At 58.1% G+C, this 24125-nt stretch overlaps 1 protein-coding gene across 1 annotated transcript; it reads left to right on the top strand.

Annotated features, from left to right (window-relative positions):
• Nucleotides 1-53: 53 nt before the first annotated feature.
• Nucleotides 54-22578, top strand: POLR2A (RNA polymerase II subunit A). Its single transcript, XM_042915074.1, has 29 exons — nucleotides 54-559; nucleotides 8932-9064; nucleotides 9180-9316; nucleotides 9427-9600; nucleotides 9709-9990; nucleotides 10238-10399; nucleotides 10515-10735; nucleotides 10872-11004; nucleotides 11486-11610; nucleotides 11709-11919; nucleotides 12515-12724; nucleotides 12861-13029; nucleotides 13199-13293; nucleotides 13402-13605; nucleotides 13731-13953; nucleotides 14434-14617; nucleotides 14997-15168; nucleotides 15261-15366; nucleotides 15461-15666; nucleotides 17346-17570; nucleotides 17706-17952; nucleotides 18201-18301; nucleotides 19176-19280; nucleotides 19434-19616; nucleotides 19804-20007; nucleotides 20187-20373; nucleotides 20477-20590; nucleotides 20743-20892; nucleotides 21000-22578. Exons 1-29 carry the CDS (start codon nucleotides 467-469, stop codon nucleotides 22154-22156), a joined length of 5913 nt encoding a protein of 1970 aa, XP_042771008.1. The 5' UTR covers nucleotides 54-466; the 3' UTR covers nucleotides 22157-22578.
• The last annotated feature ends 1547 nt before the right edge of the window (nucleotides 22579-24125 follow it).

Here is a 24125-nt window from a genome sequence, read left to right on the forward strand (position 1 = left end):
AAAGGAAGGGGCGGGGATGCAGGGGCGAATCTATAAAGGGCGTCATTCGGCCAGTTCGCTCCTCAGAAGCGCCGAGAGCGCGGCCGGGACGGTTGGAGAAGAAGGCGGCTCCCGGAAGGGGGAGAGACAAACTGCCGTAACCTCTGCCGTTCAGGAGCCTGGTTACTTATTTATTCGTTACCCTTTTTCTTCTTCCTCCCCCCGAAACCTTTTCCTTTCCCCCCTCCCTCTTTTTTTTCCTTTTTGGGAGACGAAAAATCTCCGGAAAGGGGGAGGAGAGCTCCTTTCGCTCCTTTTCACTTCCCCGCCTTCTTCCCTCCCCCACCTTTCCCTCCTCCGGCTTTTTCCTCCCAACTCGGGGAGGTCCTTCCCGGTGGCCGCCCCGACGGGGTCTGAGCACCTAGGCGGAGGCGGCGCAGGGTTTTTGTAGAGAGGTTTGCGCCTGCGCAGCGCGCCCGCCTCCGCGATGCACGGGGGTGGCCCCCCCTCCGGGGACAGCGCATGCCCGCTGCGCACCATCAAGCGAGTGCAGTTCGGAGTCCTCAGTCCGGATGAACTGGTAAGCGGCCTGCCCTCCCTCTGCGCTCTGCCGCGCCGCGGGCGGGGCTCCACGGTGGCCTGGGGGACGGGCCTCGAGCACGGGCCGCCGGGGCGGACTGGTCGCAGCCGGGAGGGAGTAGATGCAGCAGGACTTCTGGGGGGGAGGGGGGGGAAAGGCTTTTCAAGTTTGGATACGAAGCCGGACCCCAGATCTTTTTCTCCTCCCCGCTTCTGCAAGTATGAATTGAACGCCTGTCGTGGGATAGACGCAGAGCAGACACTAAACACATAAATGAATGAACGAGGGGATTCCGTTAATGGCGAGTACTTTGAGTGGAGTGAAGCGGTGCGCGCTGCCACGAGGTGTGAAGTTCCTGTAGATGGGGTAGTGTCAGGGTCCACAGGCCCTGCCTGGGGAGGTGACATTACCCGAATGAGGAGAAGCAGCCAGTAGTCTAGGCCACAAATTGGGGGACAAGAGCTCTTCAGAGGAAACAGCAGGTGCAAAGGGCCTGAGGGAGGCATGAATTTGGTGTGGCCCCAGGGGCTTCAAAGAATTGTGCGTGTGTGACTGAGGTTCAGCCGAGTGAGGACAGTTGTGGAAATGGGCTGGAGAAGCATGAGACCGGGCAGGCCAGGTGAGATGTTGGAAATCACGGTAAGGAATCCTGGGGTTTAATTCTATTTTTCATAGGAAGCCATTGGAGAATTAGAAGTAGGAGAGGGACATCAAGTTTACGTTAAAAAAAAAAAAAAACACAAACAAAACGGACTACTCCTACTTCGGTTGCCCTGTGAAGAACCCATTGCCGAGGAAGAGGAGGGCTAAGAAGGGAAGCAGGAGAGATCAGGGAGGAGGGGAGTTCTGGGGGAGAACTGTTGGTGACCCGGACTCCTTTGTGGAGGGAACTGGAGGGAGCCAGTGGGCTGGAGAGAATGGAGTTGAATGGCTGTGTTTGTGGATGGAGATCGTTTTGCTGGAGGACAGGGCTCAGCCACGTGAATTGAAAGTCGTGTCAGGAGTCAGGACCTCGTAAACGCACCATTCCAGAGAAATTCCAGGTGGAGTTAAGGTTTAAGTGTAGAAAGATAAACTAGGAAGCCCTAGAGACATACAGAAGCCTTGTGGGGGCCGATTCCGGGGACAGAACCCCTCGATAGGAATGAATGAATTATAGGCGGGGCACATGATAGGCACTGAGCTAAGCATTTTATACACAGGGAAGAGCCGGGCACGTTTCGCTACTTGAAAGTAAGAGGTACTTCTCTTTATCGGAGGCACCGGGGATAGCTAAAAAACAGATTGGGAAACAGTATTTGCACGGTGACAGACAAGGTCCGATTTCTTAATACACAAAGAACGTTTATAAACCAGTAAGGAAAGCACACACCTGTTAGGCAAGCGGAAAAAGGATACAGACAGTTCACGGAAGTAGGGCGAGTGGCCAATAAAAAATATTCAGCTTACTAATAAAAACATGCAAATTTACATGAAGCGTTTTTCCTTTATCTGCTTGTTCTCTGCTGGCCCAAATCCTGGGGAGTGAGCACGCTTAGCCGCTCTTGGTAGGAGGCTGATAAACTGGTGTCGCCTTTTTGGGGGACCGTCTGACAAGTTGATGTTGTTTAATATGCGTCTACCTTGCTCCGGCCCTACCGCTTCTAAAAACGTATCCTGAAACGAAAACCTCTTTAATTTCTCCTCTTGAGCGTGCCCCTCCCCGGGTCTTGCCCGGTTCGCCAAGCGCCTCTACCGTTCACCCACTTCCTCGGGCCAGAAACCCAAAAGCCGTCTTTGATTCCGCGCCTTCTCACAACTTCCACTTGGTCCATCTGCCAGTCTGCCAGCTCTGCCTTTCAAAATAGGCCTGGAATCCAGCCATTTGTGACCATCTCCATCTGGACCGGCAGGGTCCGCGCCGCCCTCGTCTTTCCGGGCAGTAGCCCCGGCTGCTCGCTGTTCCTTCTGCGGTGCGCAGAGCGGCTAGAGAGCTCTTTTTCCCCGGGCTCTTCCCTGCGCCCAGTCCTCTCCGAAGGGTCCGAGCGAGCGGCTTACTCTGGCCTGCGGGGTCCTGCATTACCTGCCCCCTGCCTGCCTCTCCGGCTCCTCGCCAGACTCCTCTGTCGCTCTTTAACCACACCCATGTGCCCGTCCTTCCAACGGTACCAGTTCATTCCTGCCTCGGGGACTTTATTGTTCACTGCTCCTGCTGCTTAGGGCATTGCCCGCAGCTCCCCAGGCTTCTGCCTTTCTGTCCGTGTGTTCTCTGCTCAGATGGCCTATTGTTACGGGGTGCTTTCCTGACCTGTGCATTCTCTAACCCCTGGCTCTTGGCTTTCTCATTTTTTTATTTTTAAATAATCGCGACACCCAATGTGGGGCCCGAATTTACAACCCCGAGATCAAGAGTTATGTGCTCCACCGACTGAGCCAGCCAGGCACCCCTCTACCCCTTGGTCTTGACCTTATTTTACCTCATAGCCTGTCACAACCTGAAAGGATTAGTTTTTCTGTTCCTCGCTCCCTCAGGAGGATGTAAATTTTGTGAGGGACCTCGTATTCACCTCTGTAACGTCAGCCTCTCGAATCGTGCCCAGCACATAATCCTGGTGTGTAATTAGAGCCCGTTAAATGAACGAGAGAATGAAATAATTGCCAAGTTCACAAAGATACGTGTGGGAGGATTTTTATCACAACGTCGTTTGACAAGGATATTGTTTGAAATTATAAATTGCCTAGATATTTACTGATAGGAATCTTAGGGAGTAACTCTGGGCGTGTATTCCTAGAAGAGAAAAGATCTTCCCGTTAGGCTGAGTTCCCTGTTCCCCAAACTGTGCTGAGCCACCTGGGCGAACTCTCAGGGGCCCAGTGAGGGGTTTTAAATTTTCAGGAGAAGCGCCAGAGCTCAGCTGCATGTGTCTGATGTCTTGGGAATTTGGAGTTCCTGGTAGCTGCCTTTCAGCGTTAGATGGCGCCAGATCCCTTTCAGTGACGTCATATCTTTGGGAAGCTGGGTTTTTAGCAGCTGCTAATAGAGACGGGGGAAAAAATCAGTCTAGAGCAAGAAATCGGGGTGGTGCTGACCAATCTGGTTCCGACATCTGCCAAGTAGTACCGTGCCCAACAGGTGTCGTAAGTAATTGTGGTTATCTAGGAAATAAAAATATTTTTCCTTCGAAAATATTGGACTCTTTTTCTCAATTTATGTGTATTGTTTCAAATGGCTATTGAGTCGGTAGGATATAGATGTTTAGTGAGTTGTTTGGATTTAGGTACTTAGTGAGTGGATCTCTCTTGGCCCAGGGAGTGCTGTGAAAATTACTGAGACACCAAGGGCACTAGGAACCAATAAAGTTTAGGAATGGGATAAATGTTACTGAACAGTGTGCAGAATGAGACCCTGTTTATGTAAAAATAGGAACATAGTTGCATTTTATTTTTTTATTTTATTTAAAAAAAATTTTTTTTTAACGTTTATTTATTTTTGAGACAGAGACACAGCATGAACGGGGGAGGGGCAGAGAGAGAGGGAGACACAGAATCCGAAGCAGGCTCCAGGCTCCGAGCCATTAGCCCAGAGACCGAGGCGGGGCTCGAACTCACGGCCCGCGAGATCGTGACCTGAGCTGAAGTCGGACGCTTAACCGACTGAGCCACCCAGGCGTCCCTTATTTTTTTATTTAAAAAAAATGTTAAGGTTTATTCATTTTAGAGAGACAGAGCATGACTGGGGGATGGGCAGACACACACACACACACACACACACACACACACACACACACAGAATCCGAAGCAGCTCCAGGCTCTGAGCTGTCAGCCCAGAGCCAGATGCACGAACCTGAGAGATCGTGACCTGAGCCATCCAGGTGCCCCGGAACATACTTGCATTTTAAAAAGCGTGTGGCAGGCCAGCTGTTCGCAAAACTGGACGGGGGTGGGGGTGGGTGTCATCTCTGGTGGGCAGGCTTATGGGAAACTGATTTTACCCTGCATGGCTTGCAGTTTATATAGTGCTCTTGTAGTTTGGGGGAATAACAGGTCCACTTTGGGTAGGAGGACCGGCGGGCAAGGGACCTCTTATGGAACAGGTAGTATTTAAGAGTAGGGCTGTGTGTCGAGGTACTGAGGGCTCCTAGAATTGGCTGTAAGACGGGGCGCCTGGGTCGCTCAGTCGGCTAAGCGTCCGACTCTGGGTTTCAGCTCAGGTCGTGATCTCGCGGTTTTGTGAGTTCGAGCCCCACATCAGGCTGTGTGCTGACGGTGCAGAGCCTGCTTAGGATTCTCTCTCCCCCTCCTCTTGCTCCTCCCCTACTCACGCTGTCTCTGTCTCAAAATAAAGAAATAACCTTAAAAAAAAAATGGCCGTAAGATAGAGCCGCTCTCTCGGCCATTGTGGTGGGTCTGGATGTTGCGGAGTGAGGGCGGGGACACAAGGAGGGCTGGCGCTGGGACTTCCCTGCAAAGCCGGTACCAAGTCAGGGGAGACGGGTGCTCCGTTACATGTGACGAGATTGGCTCCTTTTCGTTAAAAGCAGCCATCTGCCAGGAAGAGTATGACTTTATTTATTTACACCCCAACTTACTCCAAGAAGGATTTAAAACAATAAGAGCTTCTGATACGTGTGGGTTATGTCGGCGGATCAGAAGCTTATTCTCGTCCTCACGTTATTTAGGATCTAAGCAAGGACTTCCTGTACTTGCAGCAGCTACTTGCTGAGCCCTATCACGTGCTGGCCACCGTGCAGCATGATCCTTGCCTTCAAGGACTGCGGGCCGGTGCGAGAGACAGGAGGAAACAAGGAAAGACGGCGGGCCGAGCACCTCTTGGGGCGTGGATGAGGCCAGGGACAGCTCAGCGACCATTACGGAGAGGGGACATTGGATTGGATCTTAAAGAATGGAAAGAAGTGTACCGGGAAGGGGGCATGTGAAGGAAAGGAATTTTGAGAGATCTCTGTGGTTGGAGCATAGATGTCGAGGGGGCAGGGTGGGTACCGCATCTGTACCAGTGGCCCAAAGCCCAGTTCCAAGGACAAGTGTTTCCTTCCTTCCTTCCCTCCTTCCTCCCTTCCCTTCCCTTCCCTTCCCTTCCCTTCCCTTCCGTTCCCTCCCCTTCCCTTCCGTTCCCTCCCCTTCCCTCCCTCCCTCCCTCCTTTCTTTTTCTTTCTTTCTTTCTTTCTTTCTTCCTTCCTTCCTTCCTTCCTTCCTTCCTTCCTTCCTTCCTTTCATGTTTATCTATTTTGAGAGAGCACACATGCAGGTTGGGGAGGGGCAGAGAGAGAGAGAGAGAGAGAGAGAGAGAGAGAGAATCCCAAGCAGGCTCTGCACTGTCAGCTCAGAGCCCGACGCGGGGCTCAATCTCACAAACCATGGGATCATGACCTGAGCCAAGATCAAGAGAGAGATGCCTAACCGACTGAGCCACGCAGGCGCCCCTCCAAGTGTGTTTCTCTAAAGGCAGAGAAAAGAGAATGAGTGTTTCCTGAGACTCTGTGGCAGGCTTCTGTTCTGTGACCTCAGGGCCACCCTCTGGGACCAGCCACCCCCTCAGGAGCCTACCCCTTACGTAGGCCATGAGAACCAGGGTTTGGATGAAAGGCTGCGGGCTGATGTCATGTATATATATAACCCAAAACGAAGTGTGTTACCTTTTGGTAGAGATTCCAGAACATTCCAGGACAGCCCCCAGCTGCTTCCCAATACCTGCAAGCATAATAGTCCTTGCAGGTGGGTGGCTTGGTGGGCTTGGGCTCGGAGCAGAGAAAGCCACAAAGTTTTGAGCTTGATCGCCCTGAGCTCTCTAGTGACCCTTGTGGCAGCCAGAGTCAGGCCCGTTTCTGCCTTCCTGTGTTTCCTTCAAGGTGAGCAGAGCCTTTCGTTTTCTCACAAGACACGATGCAGCTGAGGGGGTTCCAGCTCTGGGAATCCAGTCACCCCAGCCTTGTCTTCCCGATGAACGTTGTGGGTGCTCAGAGCCTTCTCAACCTCACATCAGTAGACCGTTAGGTTTCTGCTCAGCATGGCTGGTCAGACCCGTTATGAGGGGATCGCGGGCTTGGCTGGCAGGGGCCAGTCTTTTTTCCAAGTTCTTTGAACACACTTCCCTGTACCAGAGGGTCCTGAGCGGTTGAGTTCCGTCTCACAAACATTCATTAGGGGCCGTGGGATCCAGGACGAGAGAGAAATGCTGTCTGCCGAGTGATGCTTATAATCTGTGGGAAGACAGGACCCCCCCCCCCCCCCAGTAGGTAATTTGATTGCATTAGGAGAGGTGCAGTGGGACAGGGGTTATGGAAGCCTAGAGGAGGGGTGCCGGTCTGTCTTGGGGAGGCTCTGGAAAGGCTTTCTGGAAGAAGCAATGCCTGAGCTGGGTCTTTAAATAGCAATTTGCCTTGTGGGGAAGGGCCTTCCAGAAGACAATGAGGAGGGCAGCACACGTGCTGGCGGATGGGGAGACCACAGGGGAGTCTGTTATCCAGGTGGGAAAAGAAAGGAAGGTAGAAACATCATAAAACCCATTTTGTAAGCTCTGCTTACTCCTACTGAGCTTGGATGTCATTCCGAGGACAGGAGGGTACAAAGATCAGATTTCCGTTTTAAGAGGAGCACCCCACGTGTGTGGGCGGATTGACGAGAGGCAGGCTGGCCACTGAAGGAATGCTCTGATGTAGACGGCAAAGGAAAGGCCTGACCTGAGGCAGGGCTTGTGGGCTTGGAGAAGAGGGGCGAGATTCAGAACCCGTTTAGGAGGTGAGAGTGACCAGAGCTTGCTGAGTGATTAGATCACGAGCGCTGTCATTTACTGAGCACCTGTCACGTGCTGGGTTTAAGCAGGTAAATGAAGTTGCCTAGTTGGTAAATGGTGGAGCCAGGATTGCAAACCAGAGGTCTCTGGCCCCAGCCCGTGCTCTCTCAGCCATTTTGTGCCTGAGGGTGAGGAAGGGCAGGTACTGGCTTCTGACGTGAGTGCCCCCCTCTTAGGTGGGAAGGATATGAGGCTTGGTGAAGTGGCCCACCTGCCGAGTGTCACAGGCCCACAAGCTCAGACTGGCCGGCTCCGCTGGCTCGGGCAGGGTGCAGCTCCTTGGTCCGTCTCGCGTGGTTTCGGGGACTTGGTGGTGGCCGTAGTGGAAGGAGGTGGAGTCGCCGCGTTGTGCCAGTTAGAACCCACTGTCCGTTTTCTCGGCATGATGCCCTGGAAAGGATGCACAGGTGATCCGGGCCCCGTTCCTTTCTAGCCCCGTGTCCTTGGGCCCCTCGGTGTCGTAATCTGTAAAATGGGACTGTGGTGCCTGTCGGTCAGCTGTGAAGAGAAAAGACTAGTCAGCCAGTGCTGTGCTTGCCGCCGAGAAGCTGTACCCCAGAGCTTAGGTGCTTACCGGGCCGCGGGACGGACTGTGATTGGCCCACAGAGGCTTGGGTCCGACTTCCGGTGGCTCCTGGAGGTAGAGGCCTTGGACAAGTCCCTTCACGCAGCCTCAGGTTTCTCCTGTCTAAGGACAGGACCTCATTCCTGGAAGGTGAGCAGTTAGGGTTAGACAGACAAGGTGCACCGAGCGCGGTTGGTGCCGGCCTGAAGTTGACGTGCTGATCAAAGCTTTTACTCGGTTTAAGTTCGCTCTGGAAGTCGAGTGGGCCAAACCCAGCTCGTTGCAAAGCCCTTGGTTTTCAGGGTGTGAAAAGTAAAGGTTTCCTTAGCCCGCCTCTCGCCCAGGGCAGAGATCTCTTCTCTAACACACACAGACCTCTGAACTCCTCTGTCCCCCGCTCCCGCCCCTGTCGGCATCCCACCCCGGGTTCTGCCTCCCTCCTCCGGATCATTCTCACCGACCTTCCACTCCCACACCTGCCTTTCCCGTCTTACCACGGGCTCTCCATCTGAAGAGGAAGGGTTCTGCAGAGCTGGCCGGGCCCTTGTTGGGGAGGAGGAGGTGGCAAGGATGAGAGCCGGTTGTTCGGCAGGCCACGTCTTGGGGCGGGACACGTGCACGGTCACGGCGGGGTGCCATACAGAGGGGTTCCTGCCAGGGGCTCGGATTCTGGGCTTGTTTTCAGCTTTGGGGATGCATCCTGTGGATGCCAGAGACCAGGAATTCGGTCTGGAGGGGTGTCTGGAGCTTGAGTCCAAGAGCTAGCCAGCTTCTCTGGAGGCTGGGGTCCACGGCCCGCTAGTGTGAGCGCCCCCTCCCACTCTGGCGGTGGCCGGGACCCCGATACTCTGGCTCTGTCCCTCGCAGAGGAGCACACACACTGATGCCCTGTTCCCCTCACCCCGGGCTATACCCGGCTCTTTCTGCTCTGGGTAGTTGGGGTTCTTCGAGGCCTTAGCATATGAAAGCTGGAAAGTAGGAATCCTATTTAGTTGTTATTGGTCTTTTTCTCTGTAGAAACGAATGTCCGTGACTGAGGGGGGTATCAAATACCCCGAGACGACTGAGGGAGGCCGCCCCAAGCTTGGGGGGCTGATGGATCCAAGGCAGGGGGTGATCGAGCGGACTGGCCGCTGCCAGACCTGTGCAGGTGAGCGCTGGGGGGCTGGCGCGGCGCCCCAAAGGGAGCGGGAGGCTGGGCTCCTTGGACCCGGCCTGAGGGCGGACACCTGGGGACCTGGTCTCTGAGGTGTGTGTCCCCACAGGAAACATGACAGAGTGCCCTGGCCACTTTGGCCACATTGAGCTGGCCAAACCTGTGTTTCACGTGGGCTTCCTGGTGAAGACGATGAAAGTTCTGCGCTGTGTCTGCTTCTTCTGCTCCAAACTTCTCGTCGACTCTGTGAGTGGGGGCGGGGAGGGGGGGGCGGCCCTGGCCCTGGCCCCGGGGGAGGGGATGCCTGGGGGGGCCGAGGAGCAGGCCCAACCGACCCTGCTCTGCCGTGTCCCCAGAACAACCCAAAGATCAAGGACATTCTGGCCAAGTCCAAGGGGCAGCCCAAGAAGCGGCTCACACACGTGTACGACCTGTGCAAGGGCAAGAACATCTGCGAGGGCGGAGAGGAGATGGACAATAAGTTCGGTGTGGAGCAGCCGGAGGGCGACGAGGACCTGGCCAAGGAGAAGGTAGCGGCCGTCGGGGACGCCGCGCGGGAGGGGGGGCGGCAGAAGACACCGGGAGGGCACAGAGGCGCCGGCACCTCCCGGCTCTGACAGCCCCCCTCTGTCTGGAAGGGCCACGGTGGCTGTGGGCGGTACCAGCCCAGGATCCGGCGCTCCGGCCTCGAGCTGTATGCCGAGTGGAAGCACGTCAACGAGGACTCGCAGGAGAAGAAGATCCTGCTGAGCCCCGAGCGCGTGCACGAGATCTTCAAGCGCATCTCCGACGAGGAGTGTTTCGTGCTGGGCATGGAGCCCCGCTTCGCGCGGCCCGAGTGGATGATCGTTACGGTGCTGCCCGTGCCCCCGCTGTCCGTGCGGCCCGCCGTCGTGATGCAGGGCTCCGCCCGCAACCAGGTCGGCGGCCCGGGGACCCTGCCTGTCGGGGCGGATGGGGGGGGGGGGACAGGGAACAACGTGGGTACGGGCGTGCAGGGGTGACCGCCGCTTGCTAGCCGTGCGCCTTTCAACGAGGCCCTTAACGCGGTGACGGTCACAGAGGTGCCTCTGTACCTGGGAGAGGAGGGATGGGCAGGGCCCGCCCGCCCGGGGGTGAGGGAGACCCCGAGCGCCTGGCGGTGAGGACGCCGACTCTCCGCCGCAGGACGACCTGACGCACAAGCTGGCCGACATCGTGAAGATCAACAACCAGCTGCGGCGGAACGAGCAGAACGGCGCGGCGGCACATGTCATCGCCGAGGACGTGAAGCTCCTCCAGTTCCACGTGGCCACCATGGTGGACAACGAGCTGCCCGGCCTGCCCCGCGTGAGTCCGCACGCCCCCCCGCCTGCCCTGCGCCCCTGCGCCCCTGCGCCTCTGCGCCCCTGCCCCGGAGGAGGGGCCGTGCTGACTGCGGCCGCCTCCCCGTGTGTCCTCACAGGCCATGCAGAAGTCCGGACGCCCCCTCAAGTCCCTGAAGCAGCGGTTGAAGGGCAAGGAAGGCCGGGTCCGGGGGAACCTGATGGGCAAGCGAGTGGACTTCTCGGCCCGCACCGTCATCACCCCCGACCCCAACCTCTCCATCGACCAGGTCGGCGTGCCCCGCTCCATCGCTGCCAACATGACCTTTGCGGAGATCGTCACGCCCTTCAACATCGACAGGTGGGCTCCGTGTTGGGACCCTGCCGGGAGGGCTGTGGACACACGAGGGGAGTGGGCCCGCACCGAGAGCTCCGGTTGAGTGTGGCAGCGGGGGCTCCTGGGAGGCGTGTGTTCATCGTGCCTCTGTCCTCCTTAGACTTCAGGAGCTGGTGCGCAGGGGGAACAGCCAGTACCCGGGCGCCAAGTACATCATCCGGGACAACGGCGATCGTATCGACCTGCGTTTCCACCCCAAGCCCAGTGACCTTCACCTGCAGACCGGCTACAAGGCACGTGACAGGCCGGGGCCTCTGTCCCCTGAGCAGGAAGCTCTCTGGCGGGGGGGCCCTGGGGGCGGGGGGATCCTGTCCTCTTGGTTAGGATCCAGGTGCGTGGAGACTCCGAGACTGCCGCCTCCTAGTGGAGCCAGAGCTGCTGGCCGTGGGCATCTAGGGTGGGGGTCGCATAAACCCAAGCGCAGCGCGAGGGGTGTATGTGGCAGGGAAGGGAGATCCAGGGGAGGAACAGAACAGGAGGCTTCGTGTCCAGGGTCTCTGGGCTTTCTCTCACAGCTGAGTTCCCTGAGGCTGGTGGACAACTGTGCCTTGTCATCGCTGATAACCCGGCCCGAAGCTTGTGGTTGACACGTGTTCCATGTGAAACTAACCCCACAGTGTCGTCTGCTTCCACGTGTAGAGCATTTCAGGCCCACGGTCCTGTCCTCCCACTCACAGCGCCTTCCCTAAGACCTGTCCACACTTCCCCCGACAGGTGGAGCGGCACATGTGCGACGGAGACATTGTTATCTTCAACCGGCAGCCGACTTTGCACAAAATGTCCATGATGGGGCATCGGGTCCGCATCCTGCCCTGGTCGACTTTCCGCTTGAATCTGAGGTCAGCGCCCTGGCTGAGGGAGGCAGGCGGGGCCGGGCTGCTCCCTGACGCCTCCCTGCAGGCGTCTTCCTGACCCCGGCTTCCGTCTGTCACCACAGCGTGACAACTCCGTACAATGCTGATTTTGACGGGGACGAGATGAACTTGCACCTGCCACAGTCTCTGGAGACCCGGGCGGAGATCCAGGAGCTCGCCATGGTGCCACGCATGATTGTCACCCCCCAGAGCAATCGCCCCGTCATGGGCATCGTGCAGGACACGCTCACCGCAGTGCGCAAATTCACAAAGAGAGACGTCTTCTTGGAGCGGGTGTGTGCCCCTGGGGAGGGAGCCCGACTCGGGACGGGCAGAGGGGCCCCAGGGCGGCGAGGGGATGATTGGGAGGGAGAGCCAGGACTCTTGCCTTGACTCGCGACACACGGACCTGCATGTGAGGCAGAAGGAAAATGGGTCAGGCGGATCACGGGCCGAAACGTTTACCACTTCAGCTCACTGTTCAATTCGTGTTTTGTTCGTTTATTTTTGAGAGCGAGAGAGCATGAGCGGGGAGGGGCAGAGAGAGGAGCAGCCGGAGGAGCCGAGGCAGGGCTCCACCCTGACAGCATCGAGCCCGACACGGGGCTCGGACTCATGAACGGCGAGGTCATGACCTGAGCCGAAGTTGGGCACAACTGACAGCCACCCGGGCGCCCCGGTTACTTCCTAATTATTTAAAGTAATTTGTACTTCTTGTTTAAAAGAAGAAAAACCTAAAATCTAGCTATCGTATTTCCAATTAAAATTTTGGAAAACACTTCCTGGCATCTCTCTGCCTCCAGAATCTGGCTGTCACCCTTGGGCAGGTGACATTCCCAAGAGCGGGGCCTGCAGTTCTGAAGTCTGTTGGCCCGCTCTTCCCTCCCAGGGTGAGGTGATGAACCTCCTGATGTTCCTGTCCACGTGGGACGGGAAGGTCCCACAGCCAGCCATTCTGAAGCCCCGTCCCCTGTGGACGGGCAAGCAGATCTTCTCCCTCATCATACCGGGCCACATCAACTGCATCCGCACCCACAGCACCCATCCCGACGATGAGGACAGTGGCCCCTACAAGCACATCTCTCCCGGGGACACCAAGGTAGGACCTGGTCTCTGCGTGTGTGGGAACAGCGTTCGGACCTGGCCGCCACCTTGCCTCTTGGCCTTCTGGCTGAAATCCGTGGGATTTCCAGGGGAGCCACTGCGGGGGCCTTGAGAGGGTGCTCTGTGCACAGGTGGTGGTGGAGAACGGGGAGCTGATCATGGGCATCTTGTGTAAGAAGTCCCTGGGCACGTCCGCCGGCTCGCTGGTCCACATCTCGTACCTGGAGATGGGTCACGACATCACTCGCCTCTTCTACTCCAACATTCAGACCGTCATTAACAACTGGCTGCTCATCGAGGGTGAGTAGAAGGCTCTAGCAAACCTGCTTTGGATCCTTACTCTGTCTTTTTACTGCTCTTCTCCAGCCTCTTCTCTTCCCTGCTTGGATTTGGCACTCTCTTGGCTGTGATTCCATCCCAGGTCTTTGGGGAGCCCTCGGAGGGTGTTGATGCTTCTCCTTCTCCCTAGGTCACACCATTGGCATCGGGGACTCCATCGCGGACTCTAAAACTTACCAGGACATTCAGAACACGATCAAGAAGGCCAAGCAGGATGTGATAGAGGTGGGCAGAACACTCAGAGACTTTGAACGCGATGTCCGCGAGAGCCCAGCGGGTGTGAGGGAAGGGGAGTAGGACGGCACTGAGGTCTGCCCCCGCCCACGTACCCAGGTCATCGAGAAGGCTCATAACAATGAGCTGGAGCCCACCCCGGGGAATACTCTGCGGCAGACGTTTGAGAACCAGGTGAACCGCATTCTCAACGACGCCCGAGACAAGACCGGCTCCTCCGCCCAGAAGTCCCTGTCTGAATACAACAACTTCAAGTCTATGGTCGTGTCCGGGGCCAAAGGTTCCAAGATCAACATCTCCCAGGTGGGGAGCCCTGTCTTTCCAGATCTGGGCCGCAGAGAAGGCCGGGGGCGGCGGAGGGGGTAGTGCTGGGAGCCCCCGCTCCTGGTGCAGAGGGCGCCGGGTGCACCCCGCCTCTCGCTTCCCAGGTCATCGCCGTCGTCGGGCAGCAGAACGTAGAGGGCAAGCGGATCCCGTTCGGCTTCAAGCACCGGACCCTGCCCCACTTCATCAAGGACGACTACGGGCCCGAGAGCCGAGGCTTCGTGGAGAACTCCTACCTGGCCGGCCTCACGCCCACCGAGTTCTTCTTCCATGCCATGGGGGGTCGCGAGGGGCTCATCGACACCGCCGTCAAGACAGCTGAGACTGGTGAGGCCTTCGGGCCCGTGCGTATCGGTCGGGGCCGGGGAGGGGGGGCGGGAGCGGGGGCAGGGCGTGGAGGGAGGGGTAGGCGTTCTCCTGGACATGTGGTTTTGTCCCTCGTGGGGGGAACGGCAGCCACAGCCAGGGAGCCGCCCCCGTGTGACGGCCCTGCAGCCTTCCATGTGCAGGGGGAGGAGCTCGGGGTCTCTGTCGTGCACTGTGACGCAGGGGCTGGTTCCTGGGGCACTCTTCTGGGCCGTGGCTGGTTCCTAAGGGACTCTTCTGGGCCCGGTCCGGTCGGTGGTAGGCTCGGCTTTCACGGAGAGGCCTCGGGGACCAGGGGGCTACCGGCTGCCCCCTCTGAGGTTCGGGTGGGCTAAGGCCCTCGGGCCGCCGGCAGGGCTCGCTCTGAGAGAGGCTCTTCGGGCCACGTGTTCGCCTCGTTGCCCTGCGGCCCGTGGTGAGGCCCCGGTGACCTCCTCGCAGGGTACATCCAGCGGCGGCTCATCAAGTCCATGGAGTCGGTGATGGTGAAGTACGACGCCACCGTGCGCAACTCCATCAACCAGGTGGTGCAGCTCCGCTACGGCGAGGACGGCCTGGCCGGCGAGAGCGTCGAGTTCCAGAACCTGGCCACCCTCAAGCCGTCCAACAAGGCTTTTGAGAAGAAGTGAGGAGGAGGCAGGGGGTGGTTCTCGCCTCCTGGGGGGCCCCCCTCGCTGCACACAGACTGCTCGCCTGGACTGTGCCTCGCAGGCAGCTCGATCCCCCAGAGCCCCGCGCCCACCCGGGTGACGGACGCCGCGTGGTGGGAGTGGGTGGGTGGGGAACAGACCTGAGACCCGTCCCCGGCCCGTGCCCGATGACCCCACGGAGCAAACCCAGACGGGCTGCCCCGCCCCAGGTCCTATTTGCAGTTTCCCTGCCCGAGAGTCTCGCCTCCACAGCCCCGTTGCGCAGACCCTGCCCCTTCGGGAGCCTCGGTGCCCCGGGCAGGGGTCAGGCCCTGGGCCCGCCTGCCCCTTGACGCCACCTCCTGCCGCATGCAGGTTCCGCTTCGATTACACCAACGAGAGGGCCCTGCGGCGGACTCTGCAGGAGGACCTGGTGAAGGACGTGCTGAGCAACGCGCACATTCAGAACGAGCTGGAGCGCGAATTTGAGCGGATGCGCGAGGATCGGGAGGTGCTCAGGGTCATCTTCCCAACCGGCGACAGCAAGGTACGCGTGGCCGGGAAGGCTGAGCTGGCGAGCTGCCGCCCCCGCGAGACTGTGCCCACTCGCGATCCTCGCCCCCTCTCGTCCTCCCGCAGGTGGTCCTCCCCTGCAACCTGCTGCGCATGATCTGGAACGCTCAGAAGATCTTCCACATCAACCCTCGCCTCCCCTCCGACCTGCACCCCATCAAGGTCGTAGAGGGTGAGTAGCTGCTCTGGGCCTCCGGGCCGGGCGGGGGGACAGGAGGGAGCTGGGCCCCGGTCTGCAACTTCTTTACCTCCTTTGGCCGTCCCAGGAGTCAAGGAATTGAGCAAGAAGCTGGTGATCGTGAATGGGGATGACCCCCTGAGCCGGCAAGCCCAGGAGAACGCCACGCTTCTCTTCAATATCCACCTGCGCTCCACGCTGTGCTCCCGCCGCATGGCCGAGGAGTTCCGGCTCAGCGGGGAGGCCTTCGACTGGCTGCTCGGAGAGATCGAGTCCAAGTTCAACCAAGCCATTGTGAGTGGTGTTCTCAGCCTTGCTCTTCTCCTTCGACCTGCTGACCCGTCTGGGCTCTGAGAGCAGCCCCCCCACCCCCCGCCGATGATGGCCCTTGTCCGTGGAGGGGCTGCTTCAGTTCTTAGCGGCCTCGAGACCACCGGGCGACTCGGGAGCCCCATGTTTCAGACACGAAACCTGGGCCTTGGAGGGACAGAGTGACCACTCTGGGACAGGCAGTTGTACAGGAAAGAAGCTGCGTGGTTGTGCTATGAGATGGGAGGGTTGCTCTTTATTTTCTTCGAGTGCCTGCCGTGTGCCGAACTGCAGTTTAGGTGGAGGTAGGGGATCGGGGAGAGTGAGCGAGACAGCAACTAGGTGTACTACCAGTGGTTTGGTTTTTTTTTTTTTTAACTTTATTTATTGAGAGCGCACGAGTGGGAGAGGGGCAGAGAGAGGAAGAGACAGGATCCCAAGCAGACCCCGCGTTGTCAGCACAGAGCCCCACGTGAGGCTCAAACTCATGGTTGCGAGATCGTGACCCGAGCAGAAATGAAGAGTCAGACGCCTGACTGACTGAGCCAGCCAGGCGCCACACCGTCACTGTCTTTAAGGATTTTACAGAGTAGTGGGAAGAGAGAAGCGTTATAATTATAGGCGTACTTCCGAATATGTTTGACGTAAATCCGGTATCAGGATACCAGCAAGAAAATGAGAAGACGATCCAGAACAGGAGGAAACATTTGCAGATCACGTGCGTGATAAGGTTGTGTATGAAAAATACACGAAGGACTACTGAGAGTCAGCAACAAAAAGAAAAACGTCAAAGGATTCGAGTAGACCTTTCCCCGAAGAGCTCACGTAAGCGAGCGGTAAACACGTGAAGAGCTGCTCGACGTCCTCAGCCGTCAAGGAACTGTGGGCGAAAGCCACGGTGAGCTGCCAGTTCACGCCCCGCGAGTTTAGGATGGCTACAGTGGGGAATGAAGGGACGGCGGGCGCGGATGTGGAGGAATCCGAAGTCTCCTGGACCGCTGCTGGGGATCAGGGCCCGCTGCTCCACTCCAGGTGGGACGCAGAGTTCCCGTTTGCACCAGCAGTCCCACTAGGAGTGTCCCCAAGAGACGGCGGAGTGTGTGTCCACAAGACGCAGTAAGAGTGTTCAGGGCCCCATCATTCCTAATAGCCAGGCGGTGGAAACAGGCCGAAAGTCCATCCACTGACGAATGCGTAAACCAAACTGCCAAACCCGTACAAAGGAACATTATCCCGTGATGAAAGCCGTGAGGAGCCCAGCCATCGGAAGACGATACAGTAACTTGGATCTAAGTGAAAGAAGTCGGTCTGAAAAGGCTACGTACCATATGATTCGCGTTGAAAGGTTAAATTTTAAGTGCTCACAACCTCGATGACAATTGGGAGCTTCCCATTTGGAAGACTGCTATAGAGTGAACATTTAGCCTGTAATGTTGGCATACTTCAGAAATGGGGGTTTTGGATGGGAGAGCCTTTTTCTGGGTGTGCACCCCCTGGGGGCAAACGTGTGTCCCTTGAGGCACTGAGGAAGGGAGGGGTACGCGGGACTCCACTTTAAGTCTCTGCCTCGTGCAGACGCCTCTGTCCCCGTCCTGACTGCGTCTCGTTCTCGGCCAGAAGGGAGGGGTTTGCTGATTCTGATGCTGGCCTTTCTTACTCCGCAGGCCCATCCCGGGGAGATGGTGGGGGCCCTGGCTGCACAGTCCCTTGGAGAACCCGCCACCCAGATGACCTTGAACACCTTCCACTACGCCGGTGTGTCTGCCAAGAACGTGACCCTGGGCGTGCCGCGACTCAAGGAGCTGATCAACATTTCCAAGAAACCAAAGACCCCGTCACTCACGGTCTTCCTGCTGGGCCAGTCTGCTCGGGACGCCGAGAGGGCCAAGGTAGGGGGTGGGTCGATGGACTCTGGCAGGATGAAAAGGAGAACTCTCATCCTGGAATAACTCCTCCCTACAGAGGGTTTGGAGGGGCCTTTGGAGCCACCCACGTGCCGTGTCCTCAATCCCTCTTTGTCCCAGGACATTCTGTGCCGCCTGGAGCATACGACGTTGAGGAAGGTGACCGCCAACACAGCCATCTACTACGACCCCAACCCCCAGAGCACAGTGGTGGCCGAGGACCAGGAGTGGGTGAACGTCTACTACGAGATGCCTGACTTTGACGTGGCCCGAATCTCCCCCTGGCTTCTGCGGGTGGAGCTGGACCGGAAGCACATGACTGACCGGAAGCTGACCATGGAGCAGATTGCCGAAAAGATCAATGCTGGTGAGGCGGCGGGGCAGGCCCGGCTCGGGGTCCTGCCTGGGCTCCCCGTCTGTCACGTCACCGCCCGCCCATCCCCAGCGAGCCGCCCTCCCTCTCTGCCTTCCGCGCTCAGTGTTTCCCCCCCTTCTGGACAGTGCTGTGAGAGGGAGGAGAAGCCAGAAGGAGCCCCGGCTGGGAGAGCAGTGGATGAACAGTGACCGCGAGGTGTGGTCGCGGCCGTCTTTCTCACAGTTCTTGCTCCCCACCAGGTTTTGGCGATGACTTGAATTGCATCTTTAACGATGATAACGCGGAGAAGCTGGTGCTGCGGATCCGCATCATGAACAGCGACGAGAACAAGATGCAGGAGGTAACGGACGCCCTAGGGGATCGGCAGCGTCGGGTGTGGAAGGCTGTGAAGCCTCGCTCGGGCCAGAGAAGTCCCGATGGAAGCGTTGAGGGACCAGGCACGCCGGCTGCCATAGGGACGGGGAGTCGGGGAGTAGCAGCGATCCCCAGACTTTTAGCCGCAGAAGCCTTGGAAAACCGGGGCAGCGGCCCCGTCGAAAAAACAGATGGTGTCGAAGCAGGGGAGTCACTGGGCTTTCCTCCCGGGAGGCTCCTGCATGAGGGCAGAGCCAGGGGCAGGTTGACAGCAAAATTGCTGTGTCCCGTGGAAAGTGGCATGCCAGCGGGTAACACAAGACCCAAGGGAACATTGGACTGGTGACTTCCCTCCTGAGCACCGCTCCGAAAATACTGCTCGGCATGTGGGGTGCCTGGTGTATTAATAACAAAAACTCAGAACTTACTCTCGAACTATCGGAGAGTAGACCCCAGGATTTTGACGTGTCCCGACATCTTCTGCTCTAGATCTCCATGAACGAGCTCATTTGTCCAGGAAGTAGCGGCCTGGGCAAGTAGTGAGTGCCATGAAGGCAGGGGGTGGTGCTGCTTGTGCAGTTACAGTCCTAGGGCCGTGTGTGCACAGATGCACACACACACACACACACACACACACACACACGGAAATTGTGTCAGGAGGGTGGAGTGTGGGTGCTTTTCCTTAGGTTTCTTTTACTAGGATCGTAAAAACACGATAAAAGGGAACTCGGTGGGACGGAGGGGGGGCAGGGTCTGGCGCCTGACTCGACTTGTGGGTTCCCTGGGGGCGCTGAGGTTGGGCGTGAGTGAGCCCAGGACGCGACGAGGGTTCTGAGACTCTGGCTTCGCTCTTGGCGCAGGAAGAAGAGGTGGTGGACAAGATGGACGACGACGTTTTCCTGCGCTGCATCGAGTCCAACATGCTGACGGACATGACCCTGCAGGGCATTGAGCAGATCAGCAAGGTCAGCCCTCCCGTCCTGCCCCCCGCCCCCGCCCCCAGTGAGCTCCCGCCCCGCCCCCCGCCCCCGCCCCCAGTGAGCTCCCGCCCCGCCCCCCGCCCCCGCCCCCAGTGAGCTCCCACCCCCGCCCCCAGTGAGCTCCCGCCATCCCCGCAGGTGTACATGCACCTGCCGCAGACGGACAACAAGAAGAAGATCATCATCACGGAGGACGGAGAGTTCAAGGCCCTGCAGGAGTGGATCCTGGAGACCGACGGTGTGAGCCTGATGCGGGTGCTGAGTGAGAAGGACGTGGACCCTGTGCGCACCACGTCCAACGACATCGTGGAGATCTTCACGGTGAGCCGCTCGAGCCCGGAAGCTCCCGCACCGCATCTCCTCGCCCAGGGTTATCTGTGCCCGAGTCCACTGTTGAGTCTGGGCTGCACCGACTCCCGACCGTCCCTCCGGATGGGGGGCGGGGGCGGGTGGCAAGAGGAGAGCGCGGTCACTCGGTCTTGACCCTTCACCCGCAACCCCGTGCCAGGTGCTGGGCATCGAAGCCGTGCGGAAGGCCTTGGAGCGAGAGCTCTACCACGTCATCTCCTTTGACGGTTCCTACGTCAATTACCGCCACCTGGCTCTCCTGTGTGATACCATGACCTGTCGTGGCCACTTAATGGCCATCACGCGACACGGGGTTAACCGCCAGGATACGGGACCTCTCATGAAATGCTCCTTTGAGGAAACGGTAATGGCGGAACGGAGCAGGGGCGGACAGAGGGGGCAGGAGGAGGGAGCGCCGTGGGGGGAGGGGGGGGCGTTGCCGCTGCCCTTGCCCCGTCGGGCGGGTGTGTGCACTGGGGCGGAGCGGCCCCGGAGCACTGGGAGTGGCGGGTCTCACGGGGGCCCCGTCCTCCGGCCGTTCAGGTGGATGTGCTCATGGAAGCGGCCGCGCACGGAGAGAGCGACCCCATGAAGGGGGTGTCTGAGAACATCATGCTGGGCCAGCTCGCTCCGGCCGGCACCGGCTGCTTCGACCTCCTGCTCGACGCGGAGAAGTGCAAGTACGGCATGGAGATCCCCACCAACATCCCCGGCCTGGGGGCCGCCGGACGTGAGTAGGAGGGTTCGGGGGGCGGCGGCGGGGGGCGGGGGGGAGGGACAGGCCGGTCCCCAGACGCCGTGCTCACCGGTCCCTGTGCATCCTCCTCGCGCAGCCACTGGAATGTTCTTCGGCTCAGCGCCCAGTCCCATGGGAGGGATTTCTCCGGCCATGACTCCCTGGAACCAGGGTGCCACTCCGGCCTATGGCGCCTGGTCTCCCAGTGTCGGTGAGTGACCCCGGCTGGCAGAGGGGCCCCCTGGGGGGTCACAGGAGGGTGAGGAGTCTCCATGTCGGAAGGCGTGGGGGGGGGGAAGTGGGGGGGGGGGGGGGCTCCAGCTCTGGTTTTAATGCCTGTTTCCTCTGTCTGTCACTCCACAGGAAGTGGGATGACCCCAGGGGCGGCTGGCTTCTCCCCTAGTGCTGCTTCGGATGCCAGCGGCTTCAGTCCAGGCTACTCCCCTGCGTGGTCCCCCACGCCGGGCTCGCCGGGCTCCCCGGGCCCCTCGAGCCCCTACATCCCCTCACCAGGTGAGCAGGCCCTGTCCGTCTGTGGGGCCAAGTTCATCATTTCGTCCCGGTCCTTCCCTCCGGCTGACTCTCCCTCACGTGGCTCCTGTCGGCTTTTCCTCCTCCAGGTGGTGCCATGTCTCCTAGCTACTCACCCACGTCTCCTGCCTACGAGCCTCGCTCCCCCGGGGGCTACACACCCCAGAGCCCCTCCTACTCCCCCACCTCGCCCTCCTACTCCCCGACCTCCCCGTCCTACTCTCCCACCAGTCCTAACTATAGCCCCACGTCACCCAGCTACTCCCCGACCTCCCCCAGCTATTCTCCAACGTCTCCCAGCTACTCCCCGACTTCTCCCAGCTACTCCCCGACCTCTCCCAGCTACTCTCCCACTTCCCCGAGCTACTCTCCCACCTCTCCCAGCTACTCCCCGACCTCTCCCAGCTACTCTCCCACTTCTCCCAGCTACTCCCCGACCTCTCCCAGCTACTCCCCGACCTCTCCCAGCTACTCCCCCACATCCCCCAGCTACTCCCCCACATCCCCCAGCTATTCTCCCACATCCCCCAGCTACTCCCCCACGTCCCCGAGCTACTCCCCGACCAGCCCTAACTACTCTCCGACCAGTCCCAATTATACCCCAACGTCCCCCAGCTATAGCCCGACATCACCCAGCTACTCCCCCACGAGCCCCAACTACACACCGACAAGCCCTAACTACAGCCCGACCTCTCCCAGCTACTCTCCGACTTCACCCAGCTACTCCCCGACCTCGCCAAGCTACTCCCCGTCAAGCCCACGATACACACCGCAGTCCCCGACCTACACCCCGAGCTCCCCCAGCTACAGCCCCAGCTCCCCCAGCTACAGCCCCACCTCGCCGAAGTATACCCCCACCAGTCCCTCTTACAGCCCCAGTTCCCCGGAGTACACCCCGACCTCCCCCAAGTACTCGCCCACCAGCCCCAAGTACTCACCCACCTCCCCCAAGTACTCGCCCACCAGCCCCACCTACTCGCCTACCACCCCAAAATATTCCCCGACGTCTCCTACTTACTCGCCAACCTCTCCGGTCTATACCCCGACCTCCCCCAAGTACTCGCCTACCAGCCCCACCTACTCGCCCACCTCCCCCAAGTACTCGCCCACCAGCCCCACCTACTCGCCCACCTCCCCCAAAGGCTCCACCTACTCGCCCACCTCCCCCGGCTACTCGCCCACCAGCCCCACCTACAGCCTCACCAGCCCGGCCATCAGCCCAGACGACAGTGACGAGGAGAACTGAGGCTGAGCGGGGCACAGCGGCCATCGGCCAGGGCGAAGGGCAGCCCGGGGGGTGCCCTCACGAGGCGCAGGCCCCCGGCCCGCCTCCCTTGTACATAGTTCTTGTGACGAAGTTCCTCGTTGACGTTCTGGTTCTGTTTCCGCTGGGGCTTCTTGTCTCGTTCTCCACTCGTGCTGTCTCAGAATCCACTCGCCTTGCTCTGGTGGTCTTCCTACCCCACCCACCCCAGGCCCGTCCCCGAATTGAGGATGCCTCCTTGCCTGTGGCTTGATTGGGGGTAAAGGGTGTTTTAACTTCTTAGGGGTAGTTCCTGCTTTGGGTCATTCTATCCGATCCTATGGAAGAACAAAGCTAAAGCTGCCTTTCGTCTGTTATTTTATTTTTTTGAAGTTCAAATAAAGTTTACTAATTTTGGCCAAAAACGTGACGTTGAGTGCTTTACTGGGAGGCAGCTGTGTCTGGCCCACCCGCCTGGGCTGCTGCTGAGTGTGGGGACCCCTGCCCAGGCCGGGAAGAGGCGGGGAGACGCCCCCCGAGGGTACACGTATTCTCTGAACAAATACCTACCACGTGCTCCGTGGTGCTTTTTACCAGCTTGCTGGGCGAGCAGCTCAGGCCCTTGCCTTAGGTTAAAGCGTGTTCCACGTGACAGCTTTTTAGCCCGTCTGCCTCTCCCGGTCCGGAGTTTGGACAAGTGTGGCAACGTACGCACCACAGAAGCAGAAAACGTCTTGCCCTTCAAGCCGCCACCAGGAGGCACGTTTTCTTTTGGTATTTTTCCTGCACGTTTCTCAAGTCACTACTGACCAGTTTTTGTTTTGGCCTCCAACCAACAATGAGAAGGTTCTGGATGCTGTAATACGTTTGAAAACTAAAATTAAAGGATTTGGGAATAATTTATTGTTTTTGGCCACTTCATATTTTTTTCATGAGTTTCTTGTTCGTTTGGAGATCAACATTCCTCTGTCCTCTGCAAGTTATTTCCGCTTCACTTTGAATGTTTTAAATTCATGTTTTAAATTGAAGTATTTCAAAGAACGGTATCGAAAGTATTATGACCAAGATCTATTAACATCACCGAGATTATGTAGATGCCATTTGGGTATATTTAACCCCAATCTTAAGTTGTTTTGAAAGAAGTGACTTCTTTTTTTTAAAGTTTTTTTTAAACATTCATATTTGAGAAAGAGAGAGGGAGACACAGAATCCGAAGCAGGCTCCAGGCTCCGAGCCGTCAGCACAGAGCCCGTCGCGGAGCTCGAACCCACAAACTGTGAGATCATGACCTGAGCCGAAGTCGGACACTCAACCGACTGAGCCGCCCAAGCGCCCCAGAAACGACTTATTTTTATAAAAAGGGTATACGAAACACTGTAGAAAGAAATGCCAAATCTTCCCAAATCCCACCACCAAAAACTGAGCGCCAGAACTTGGTGAATGTAAGTGCAGATGTCTCTCGGGTTGCGTAGGAAGATAGGAGGTTACACAGAAGTCATGTAAGAATAGGATTGTTTGCATATTGTCTGGATCTGGGCCGCTACAACCATACCATAAACTGGCTTATAAGCAACAGCGGTTTCTCGAAACAGCTCTGGAGGCTGGGGAATCCAAGGTCAAGGCAACTGGCAGATTTGGTACCTAAGGAGGGTTCATACCTGGCCATCTTCTCACTGCGTCCTCACGCTCAGAAGGGGCAGGGAGTCCTTGGGGGTCTTTTCTGAGACCCCCATCCCAAGAGGGCTTCACCCTCGTGACCTAAGCACCTCCCCAAAGCGCCACCTCCAAATAACGTTGGGGATTTGTTTTCAATGTGGGCATTTGGGGGAGACCAACGTTCAGCACACGGCACGTACTATTTAATAAACCCAATCATGTTTAAGAAGAAAACGCTTCGGCGAATTCATAAATCTCCACGAGAAATCTTCCTAAAAGGTCCCTCCCCATTAACATATGTGTGAAAACGAATAAA

This window comes from Panthera leo, chromosome E1 (assembly GCF_018350215.1).
Source record: "Panthera leo isolate Ple1 chromosome E1, P.leo_Ple1_pat1.1, whole genome shotgun sequence".
Classification (NCBI taxonomy): Eukaryota; Metazoa; Chordata; class Mammalia; order Carnivora; family Felidae; genus Panthera; species Panthera leo.

Bases quoted from the DNA above. Each gene is read 5' to 3' on its own strand.
- POLR2A (XM_042915074.1), top strand. From the start codon at position 467: ATGCACGGGGGTGGCCCCCCCTCCGGGGACAGCGCATGCCCGCTGCGC. The intron at 14,618-14,996 runs GTGAGGAGGAGG...TGCCGCATGCAG, and splicing joins AACAAGGCTTTTGAGAAGAA to GTTCCGCTTCGATTACACCA. The intron at 15,367-15,460 runs GTGAGTAGCTGC...TGGCCGTCCCAG, and splicing joins CCCCATCAAGGTCGTAGAGG to GAGTCAAGGAATTGAGCAAG.